This window comes from Megascapheus bottae, chromosome 6 (genome assembly GCF_031878675.1).
Source record: "Megascapheus bottae isolate mThoBot1 chromosome 6, mThoBot2.hap1, whole genome shotgun sequence".
NCBI classification, from domain to species: domain Eukaryota; kingdom Metazoa; phylum Chordata; class Mammalia; order Rodentia; family Geomyidae; genus Megascapheus; species Megascapheus bottae.
The window spans coordinates 60,055,208-60,066,433 of NC_143514.1; the positions used below are offsets into that span (position 1 = coordinate 60,055,208).

The following is an 11,226-nucleotide window of genomic DNA, read 5'->3' on the forward strand; positions in this document are numbered from 1 at the left end:
TAACAACAGATGCTGGAGGGGATGTGGCCAGGAGGGATCACTACTACACTGTTGGTGGGAATGCAAACTGGTTCAACCTCTTTGGAAAACAGTGTGGCAGTTCCTCAAAAGACTAAATATAGAGCTCCCCTATGACCCAGGAATTCCACTCCTTGGCATTTACCCAATCATCCAGAAACAAAGGCATACTAAATCCACCAACACAACTATGTTTATCTTTTGCTTTTGTATCCATGTATCTTTTGCTTAAAAAAAAATCTGTGTATAGCTGGGCAAGGTGGCTCACACCTGTAATCCTAGCTACTCAGGAGGCTGAGATCTGAGGATCAAGGTTCAAAGCCAGCCCAGGCACAAAAGGACCTGAGACTCTTATCTCCAATTAACCTCTAGAAAACAGGAAGTGGGGCTTGGCTCAAGGGTAGGGCTGTAGCCTAGAGCTGAAGAGCTCAGGGACAGCGCCCAGGCCCAGTACAAGCCCCATGACTCACAAATGAAAAACAAAAAAACAAAACAAAACAGAAAACCCTGTGTATAGGACTGGGAGTTTGGCCTAGTGGTAGAGTGCTTTGCCTAGCATGCTTGGAGATCCCCAGGTTCGATTCATCAGTCCCATGTATATAGAAAAGCCAGAAGTGGTGCTGTGCCTCAAGTGGCAGAGCTCTAGCCTTAAGGAAAAGCCCAAGGACAGTGTTCACGTCCTGAGTACTAACTTTTATGCCTTTTTCTAGAGAAGATTCGTAATAAAAAGTATACCGTTCCTTCTTTTAGGAAATACTTTAATTTTCTTGTCTTGTAGGAGAAAATCCTTTATTTTTTGACAGTCTTGGGGCTTGAACTCAGGGCTTGGGCACTGTCCTTGGGCTTTCTCAAGGCAGAAGCTCTACCACTTGAGCCACAGCACCACTTCCAGCATTTTCTGTGTATGTGGTACTGGGGAATCCAACCTCAGGCTTTGTGCATGCTAGGCAAGCACTCTATAACTAGGCCATGATAACAGCCAGCTTTTCTGCCCTCCTTTTCTCCCTCCCTCCTCTCTTATCTTTGGGCTTGAATTCTAGGCCTGTGCCTGAGCTCTTCAGCTCAAGGCTAGTGCTCTACCACTGATCCACGGTACCACTTCCCCTTATTGCTTTTTGTGATTACAAGAGTGATTATGGGAAAACAAAACACATACAATTATAAAAAAAAAAATTAGGTTAACTGCTGTGCATAGTGGCTCACACCGATAATCCTAGCTACTCAGGAGGATGAATGAAGATTGGGATGCAAAGCCAGCCCAGGCAGTAAAGGTCCTGCGACTCTTATCTCCAATTAACCACCAGAAAGTCAGAAGTGGTGCAATGGTTCAAGGGATAGGGCCGTAGCCTTGAGCTGAAGAGCTCAGGGATAATGCCCAGGCCCAGAGTTCAAGCTCTACAACCTACAAAAAAAAAATTTTTTTTTGTTTATTCAGTTTCTTCTGGGTGTTGCATTATAATTAACCTAATTTTGCATTTTTTTTTTTTTTTTAAATTTGGTCAGTGCTGTAATCCTAGCTACTCGAGAGAGATCACGGTTTAAAACTGGTCTGGGCAGGAAAAGTTTGGGAGAGTGTTATCTCCAATTAAAACAGAAAACCATTAAGTGGCACTGTGGCTCAAAGCGATAGTGTTAGTCTTGAGTAAAAACAGCGGCAGGGTCAGTGTCCAGTCCCTGAGTTCAAGCCCCATAACTGACAAAAAAAAAAAAAAAAGAAACAAAAAAAAACCAACAACAAAAGAAACCTAAACAATCTAACTTTCTATATTAAAAGCCACATGTAATTCCTCTGGTTTAATTAAATGTTACATCTTGTGCTGGAAATGTGGATTAGTGGTAGACTGCTTGCTTTGCATGCATGAAGCCCTGGGTTTGATTCCTCCGCACCATATACACGGGAAAAAGCTGGAAGTAGAGAGGTGGCTCATGGTGCAACATGAGCAAAAGAAGCTCAGGGATAGTGTGCAGGCCTGGAGTTCAAGCCCCAATTTGACAAATGATGTAAGTTATAAACATGGGGGTGTACTTGCAGATACTTTCTCAATAAATGAAAAAGACAACATTGGTTCAAACAGCTCAGAAATTTCCTAAATACATCTAAAAAAAATCTTAAAGAAAATATACATCAAAAAGCTGAAAAAAAGAAAAGAAAAAGGGGCAGGGAGTTCGGCCTAGTGGTAGAGTGCTTACTCTAGCATGTACCAAGACCCAGGTTCAATTCCTCAGTACTACATACATAGAAAAAAGCTGGAAGTGGTGCTGAGGCTCAAGTGGTAGAGTCTAGCCTTGAGAAAGTCCAGGGACAGTGTTCAGGCCCTGAGCACAAGCCGAGGACTGGCCAAAAAAAAGACACACACAAAAAAAAATCTACATTTTTTTTTTGTGTGTGTGTTTGTGTGTGATACTAGAGTTTGAACTCAGAGTCTTGTGTTAGTCAGATACCCTATTACTTGGGCTATGTTCTAGTCCTTTTTGCTTTCAAAGGGTCTTGCATTTATGATCAGGTTGGATTGGACCATAGTCCTCCTATTTATACTTTTTTTTTTTGGGTAGGTCATTGGGCTTGAACTCAGCCTGGGTGCTGTCCCTGAACTCTTCAGCTCAAGGCTGCCACCCTACCACTGAGCCAAGCCTCACTTCCATTTTCTAGAGGTGAATTGGAGATAAGAGTCTCAGGTCCTTTTGAGCCCAGGCTGAGATCCTCAGATCTCAGCCTCCTGAGTAGCTAGGATTACAGGTGTGAGCCACAGTGTGCGGCTCTATTTATACTTTCTGAATGAGATGATGAATGTATACCATCCTGCTCAGCCCTATTACTACCTATAATAGGATAGTGAAGTTTTTGGAAGAATGGGCTCAAAGCCCAACCATTCCAGATTCGGGTTTCCTGAGTAGTTAGGATAATACATCTCCTTCTTGCTGGTGAAAGGAGGCCAAGACCTGGAGGATCAAGGTTTATAGCCTTGGAAGAGAAGTTAAAAAAACAAAAAAACCCAAAACAAAACAACAACAACAAAAAACAAAACCCAGCAAAATGCCATGCTAGTGTGTGACTCAAGTGGTAGAGTGCTAGATGTGAGTAAAACAGACAAGAGCAGAAGAAGTGAAGTTTAAGCTCCAGTACCGGAACAAGAAAAACCCACTGACTTGGGTACACATTTTTGAATGGTCTGTAGACAGATTTATTAGTATAAATTATTATGTATTACATGACAATTTTATGAGTCTTATGGTCTCTAGCAAGAGAATACTAATAACATATGACTATCTTTTCTTATGACCCACAAGCTTACTAAAATGAAGGCTATAACAATATAAACATAAAGTAAAATTTGCATGAGGAAAAAACACTATTACTTGTCAGCATACAGTATAATAATCAACATGAAAGGAAAAATTTGGCAAGCTTGATGTAATTTATAAATATGGGGGTGTATTTGCAGATATTTCTCAATAAATGAAAAAGATAACATTGGTTCAAACTGCTCAGAAATTTCCTAAAAACATGTACAAAAATCTTAAAGAAAATACACAATCAAAAAATAAAAGATACAAAATTCACATAAGAAACATCAGTTGATCTGAAAAGACTGTGATGATTTTCATTGTAAACTTGACTGGATTAAAAGATACCTAAGATTGGTAAAGCACACTTCTTTGTGTCTGTATTAACATTTCCAGAGATGATTAGATCACGAGTGCTCTGGATCTGATGAGTGGACTCAAACCTTGATGAGTTTATAATATGGTGTCATTACAGTGAGGGAGGTGAGGGCCTCTGGAGGTGGGGGCCTCATTAAGGGAGCAGGTCACTGAAGGGATGCCCTTAGGAGCTTTATCTTTATCCTTTTCCTATACTGGCACTCCTTCAATCCTATTTGCCATAGGAACAGCTTGTTCCACCATGATGAATGGATGCCTCTCTGAAACTATAAGCAAAAGTATTTTCCCCCAAACTGTTTCTCTCATGTATCCAGTCACATTGATGAAAATGGTGACCAAGAAATTATATAAATATATAAGAGCCTGCCACATGTGCCTAGTAGGAAAATCTTAGCAATTAACAAAAATTAATTTTTAGTGGCATATTAACTACAATTGTTTTAAAGATATTTAAAAACTAAGTCTCCTGGCTTATTAGATATACATTTTATGTATGGAGCCAAAATAGCTAATAGTAAAAAAAGAAAAAAAGTTACTACTCAATGATTAAAAGGGACATTACTTCATGTTCTATTACTTAAACCTTAGAGGTTGCTCTAACACCTCATTTAAAGGGTGAAAATCAGAAAAATCATGTAAGCTCAAATCCCAATAAGTGGGCGCCATGGTAGTTCACACCTGTAACCCTAGCTATTCAGGAGGCTGAGATCTGAGGATCAAGGTTCAAAGCCAGCCCAGGCACAAAAGGACCTGAGACTCTTATCTCCAATTAACTTCTAAAAAATGGGAAGTGGGGCTTGGCTCAATGGTAAGGTTGTAGCTTTGAGCTGAAGAGCTCAAGGACAATGTCTAGGCCCAGGGGTAGGGCGGTAGCACTGAGCTGAAGACCTCAGGGACAGCACCCAGGCTAAGTTCAAGCCCCATAATCACCCCCCCCCCCAAAAAAAATCCCAATGAAGCATAACAATTCATAGTCCAGAGGTCTATTTTAAGAATGATTTGGAAATGGTGCTATAGCTCAAGGAGTAGGGCAGCAGCTTTGAGTTGAAGAGCTCAGAGACAGCACCTAGGACCAGAGTTCAAGTCCCAAAACTGACCAAAAAAAAAAAGAAAAAGAAAAAGAAAGACTGACTTGTAAACACAATGTACTTCTAACTTGTAGAACATTTTTTCTAGCTTGAACAATTTCTAGAGTAGTCTGCAGAAATTATTTTGCATCAAGCTCTTCATTAAACTTATTTGTAAGATTCCATTATAGGAGGAATTTACCAGGATGATGTTGTTTTTAATGTTCACAATGTGGGATGATTAGAGGCATTCTCAACATTTTACATGGGTTCTAATTCTCTTTCCTTTGTACTGTCATGTTTTCTAGAAAGGTCATGTAACAAGGATGCATTCTCACTTTCTATTTTAGAATTTTCTACCTTGTGAGTCCTTTCATGTTTCTGAAGGGAACCAGAACAAGTAAAGGCTTTCCCACATTGCTTACATACATACGGTTTCTCACCAGTGTGAATTTGTTCATGTCTTCGAAAATTACTCAAAGAAGAAAACGCCTTTCCACATTGCTTACATTCATAAGGTTTCTCTCCACTGTGGATTTTTTCGTGGCAGCGAAGGGAGCTGTGACCAGTGAAGGCCTTACCACACTCTTTGCATTTGTAGGGTTTTTCTCCAGTGTGAGTTCGTTCGTGTATTCGAAAGGAACTGGAAGAGCTGAAACCTTTCCCACATTGTTTACACAGAAAGGGCTTCTCTCCAGTGTGAGTCCTTTCATGCCTTCGAATGGAACTGGTGCAAGGGAAGGCTTTCCCACACTGCTCACACACATAGGGCTTCTCTCCACTGTGAATGCTCTCATGATAGCGAAGGGAAGTACGACTAGTAAAGGCTTTGTCACATAGCTTACATAAATAGGGTTTCTCTCCAGTGTGATTTCTTTTATGTGTTTGGAAGGAATTGTAATAGGTGAAGGCTTTCCCACATTGCTTACACACATAAGGTTTCTCTCCTGTGTGAGTTCGTTCATGTTGCTGAAAATTAGTCAAATGACTGAAGGCTTTCCCACATTGTTTACAGACATAGGGTTTCTCTCCTGTGTGTGCTCGCTCGTGTCTTCGAATGCTACTCAAAAAAGAAAAGGCTTTCCCACACTGCTTACACACATAAGGTTTTTCTCCAGCATGAAATCCTTCTGGGTACTGAGGGACACTTGGACGAGACACAGTTTCACCAGTTGGGTTACACACACTTGTCTCTTTATTGTCATTTTTTTCATGTATTTGACTATAATTGTGACTCCTGAGGGCTTTCTCACATTCTGTATGTTCAAAGGGTTTCTCTTCAGTATGAATTAGTTCATGCTTCACAAAGCATTCTGGGTAACTAATAGCATTCCCATAGTCCCTACGTTTATACAGATTCTCTCCACACTCTTGATATTCATAGGGCTTATGTTGGGTCAGAACAGTGATAGGCACACTTAGGAGTGAATGACCAATAAGGACATCACCACACACATGACGTTCACACAGTTTTACTCCAGGAGAAGTCTCATTCACAACAAGCTCTGGAATCTGGCTAAAGATGTCTTCACCTTCTTCACTATGTTCACAGAGTCTCCTAAGCACTTGACTTCTTATATTTTTTCTGGAATTTCTGTAGTCATCTTCAATGTTATGGTCTTCCTGTGTTTTTCCTAAAGCAGTCAGGTTCCTGAATATTTCCCACATCACATCTCTATAGAGTTTCTTCTGGGAAGGATCCAGTAAAGCCCACTCCTCTGAGGTGAAGTTCACAGCGACATCCTCAAAGCTCACAGACTCCATTTCTGGACTCTGGGGTACCTACCCAGTATCTTCCTGTTGGACCCAGAGGTCAGTGAAGTTCACAAGAACAATGGAGGATAGATCACCTGGGACACCTCTCAGTAGCCAAAGAGGACAGTGAGTATGGCAGTGTGGGAAAGGAGGATTCAAAAAGTTATGGAGCAATTACAACTTTTCTATAAAACAAGCTTAACAGGTAAGATCAAATAAAATCAAATCAATAATTTTAGGAACCTGATTGTAGTTTAAGGAAATCAACCATCATCTTCAGCTAAATCAAATGACTTCTGATAGGGAATCCTGCAACTTCCAGAGCTTCATACACACTACACACATATTTCACCACTGAACTATACCCTTGCACAACAATTCTATTTTTGTTTTTTGTATTAGTCCTGGTCTTGAACTCAGGGTCTGGATGCTATGTTGAATTTTTTGCTCAAGGCTAGTGTTCTACCACTTTAGCCACAGCTCCACTTCTGTTTTTTTTTTTTCTTTTTTTTTTCTGGTGGTTAATTAGAGATAAGAATCTCACAGGCTTTCCTACCTGGTTGGCTTTAAATCATGATTTTTGGATCTCAGCTTTATGAGTAGTTAGGATTATAGACATGAGTCACCTGCATCCAATTAATAATTCTATTTAATACAGAAAATATACTTTTTCTCTGTATTTTTTTTGCGTTCATACATAAGTGATTTTAAGTCTCTAAAATTTAAAATATGTTCTGTTATATGTTACTATTGCTATGGTAAATGTGAAGCAATTAACACATGAAAAAAATGATGCATTGTTCATGTTTTGGCTATTGGTTTGCTTTGAGAAACACTACTCTCTTCATAATGGAAAATCTTATCTGCCTCCTATTTGACAGGGTTCAGAGCTACAATGGCTGAACAGACACACATGGGGGACTGGAACCTTCTTGGAAATGTCCTGGGGGAAGTCCACATTCACTCCACCATGACTGGAAAGATCTGGTCCACCATCTTGTTCATATTTCACATGCTTGTTCTAGGCATAGCAGCTGAAGATGTCTGGAGTGATGAGCAGTTTGGTTTCATCTGCAACACAGAACAACCAGATTGCAGAAACGTGTGCTATGACCAGGCTTTTCCTATCTCCCTCAGTAGATACTGGGTTATGCAAGTAATCCAGACCATCTCTGGTCTACATGGGCCATGTTTTGTACCGACTGAGAGTTCTAGGGAAATCGAGGAAGAGATTAAAAGCTCAATTGAGAAAAGAACTGGATGAGTTTGAAATGCCTGAGGACCAGAGAAGACTGGAGCAAGAGCTTTGCCAGCTGGAGGGGAAAAGGAAACCAAATACAGCTCCTCTCAGAGAAGGGTTGCTCTGCACCTATGTGATACACATTTTCACTTGTTCTGTGGTTGAAGCTGGGCTCATGACTGGATAGTACCTTCCATATGGATTTCATTTAGAGCCTCCATTTAAATGCCACGGCTACCCATGTCCAAATACAGTTGACTGCTTTATTTCAAAACAACAGAAAAGACAATATTCCTAGTATTCCTAGCAGTTCAGAGCCACTGTTTCACTTTTCTTGAATATTCTAGACATTTCCTACCTTGGTTTAAAAAAGATTAAAAGAGGGCTGGGAGACTGGCCTAGTGGTAGAGTGCTTTGCCTAGCATGCATGAAGACCCGGGTTCAATTCCTCGGTACCACATACATAGAAAAAAGTCAGAAGTAGTGCTGAGGCTCAGGTGGTAGAGCTCTAGCCTTGAGAAAGTCCAAGGACAGTGCTCAGGCCCTGAGCTCAAGCCCAGGACTGGCCAAAAAAAAAAAAAAAAAAAAAAAAGAGGGCTTTGGGGGCATTATAAATCAAAGGACAAACATAACGAATACCATGCAAACAAGTCAAAACTAAATCTACCCAAATATAAGGACACACCTGCAAATTCACCAAAGAGATTCCCTTCTGTATTTGATGACAACCTGTTTGTGGAAAAACCAACACTCACAGCAGTATGGCAGAGTTTCAGTTCATTTTCTGCATTTCAGGCAGCAACTAACAGTCACATTTCGGATGAGGAGGATACTGGGATATGCACACTTAGTACCAGTTTTAGTTTCTTTCATCCTACTGGCTTAAATAACAGCCAAGGCACTCATAAAACATTTGGAAAAGAAGTTACTGGTAAGAACTTAAAGAGAAACTTAGCAAAGATATAAAAAAACAATTCTGGCCGAGAAGACATTGTTCTGTGGTAGTGAGGAGCGTGGAAAATATCTATATATTTTCTATAGACCTATGATTAGCCATTTGTATTTTTATACTTGTATTCATTTGTATCTTTATACTTGTACAAGGTCGGACTTGCGAGAGCCAGAGAACTAGGCAGAAGCCTGTTAGCCTGTCCGCAGGTTTTCTCCACTGATCACATATTGGGTCTGTCCCTTCACCCATTAGCCAATCAGTTCAAAGCATGACAGCTTGCTAAACCAACCAATGACTAGTCACGACCCTCCTCCCATTTTGTATTGCGCCAATCACTTAATGGAATCTTGGTGCCAGTGCTTACTGGGACCTGCCCCCTACCAAAGAATGTATTAAAGGTGCTGTAATTTTGTGTACGTGGCCTCTGGTCTCCACTCGATTATCAGTGCGCAGAGACCCGTGCTCGAGCTCGTCAATAAACGACTCATTGCAATTTGCATTGATCTTCGGTCTCTGGTGATCCTTCCAGGGGGCTTCAAGTTTCTGGGCATTGTAGTAGGTACTGTTCTGGATACAGTTATCCACATAGTTTGCCACTGCACACAGATTTCACCCTGCTAGTGACCTGCACCTGCAAACGCCCTAGGCTTAGTGCTACATGGAGTCCCTCTATAGAAGGTAAAAATCAGGGGTCACCCCCTAAAGGTAACTTCAAGGGCCAATTCAGAGAGATGGCAAGCAGAATCCTTTCTCACCTTCAGGGGGAGATTTCCAATCAGTTGACACTCGTGATACTTTAGGACAGCCGTCCTTTGAGCTGAAGTCTGTTAGAACCTCCAACAATCCTTCCAGTAATTTAGTGTTCCTGAGGAGCAGCTTCATTGGTAGGAGGATTTCCACAGACCCTCAAATCTGAACGGTTGCTGGCTTTTGGAGATTCTCCATATTGTTCCCATCACAGAAGTCCCCTACTGGTGGAGAAGGAGGAGGAGGAAGTATATAGCTGTTAAGACACACAACTGTAAATTTCCTTTGGAAACTGAAACAACTCCAGTTTTGTTAATTTCTAATTAAAAAAAAACAAAAGAAAACAGGATAATTGAATCAGGATTTCTTTTTGTTGGTCATGGGACTTGTACTCTGGCTCTGGACACTGTCCCTGAACTCTTCAGCTCGAGGCTAACGTTCTACTCCTTGAGCCACAGTGCCACCTCCAGTTTTCTAGTGGCTAATTGGAGAGAAGTCTTATGGGTTTTAGTGCCCCGGGGTGGCGTTGAACCTTGATCCTCAGATCTCAGCCTCCTGAGTAGCTAGGATTACAGGTGTGAGTCACTGTGCCTGGTCTTAAATCAAGATTTCTTTAGCCTCCCTTCAAAATATGAAAACTGGGCCGGGAGTTTGGCCTAGTGGTAGAGTGCTTGATTAGCACGCACAAAGACCCAGGTTCCAGTCCTTGGTACCACATACATAGAAAAAAGCCGCAGGTGGTGCTGAGGCTCAAGTGGTAGAAAGTCCAAGGACAGTGCTCAAGTCCTGAGCTCAAGATCAGAACAAAACAAACAAAAAACAAAACAAAATATGAAAACTGATTAAAAAAATGAGTTCAAGCGCCACGACAGACAAAAAAACCCAAAACAAACAAAAAAACAAAACAAATCACAAGTTCCGAACAAGGGCACAATGGTTTGGGACCAGGTTTCCTCATGGCCTTGGAAAGTTTCTCTTGATATGTATAGGTTTTCCTTTTGGTTACTAATTTATTTCCCCACTTTGGACACAAAATTAATCTTGTTTGCTCTTGTATTAGATAACGTCAAAGCATGCAAGTTGACGGGTGTTAAGTATAATCAAAAATAAAATTCGGGGCCGGGAGTTTGGCCTAGTGGTAGAGTGCCTGCCTAGCATGCACGAAGACCCAGGTTCAATTCCTCAGTACCACATACATAGAAAAAAGCCGGAAGTGGAGCTGAGGCTCAAGTGGTAGAGCTCTAGCCTTGAGAAAGTCCAAGGACAGTGCTCAGGCCCTGAGCTCAAGCCCAGGACTGGCAAAAACAAACAAACAACCCCCCCTCAAAAAAAAAAAAAACCAAACAAAACAGAAAGCGGCCCGGCTGGCTTTCGGAGGCTTTCCAGCGCGGGGTTCCCTTCCGGGGGTGGCCTGCAGGGATCCCATGAGGATCAAAGTGGAACCTGCGCTTAGAGCTCGGGCCGACGCCTAACACTAGCGTCGGCCCACGACTGACTTAAGTCAGCCAGAAAAGCAGCCTCTCCAACTCCATTCCGCCTTCGCACTCTCGGCTCCGGCGGGGAAAACCCGAGTCCCCGCAGCACTGATAGGCCGCCACGACCCCCAAGACCCCGCTGAAGGGGCGTCCACACCCTCGCCCGCCCCGCCGCCCAGGGCCAACCCTGCCCACGCCGCCCGCGCTCCGACCCCGCCCTCGGCACCACGCCCACCTGGGGCCCCACCTGGACACTAGCGCCGAGTTCCCGAGTCCAGGTCTCTCCGCTCAGCAACCGCCGCGCCGGGG

The 11,226-nt window shown here is 42.2% G+C and overlaps 2 protein-coding genes across 2 annotated transcripts; one reads left to right on the plus strand and one right to left on the minus strand.

Moving 5' to 3' along the window:
• Positions 1-5,135: 5,135 nt before the first annotated feature.
• Positions 5,136-6,530, minus strand: LOC150062062 (zinc finger protein 441-like). Its single transcript, XM_090335177.1, is given in 2 exon segments — positions 5,136-5,416; positions 5,418-6,530. Coding segments are annotated over 2 exon segments (1,287 nt in total). The 5' UTR covers positions 6,513-6,530; the 3' UTR covers positions 5,136-5,224.
• An 830-nt stretch (positions 6,531-7,360) lies between these two features.
• Positions 7,361-11,175, plus strand: Gja9 (gap junction protein alpha 9). The gene is given in 3 exon segments (XM_090334002.1): positions 7,361-7,661; positions 7,663-8,147; positions 11,024-11,175. Coding segments are annotated over 3 exon segments (900 nt in total). The 5' UTR covers positions 7,361-7,398.
• Positions 11,176-11,226: the final 51 nt, after the last annotated feature.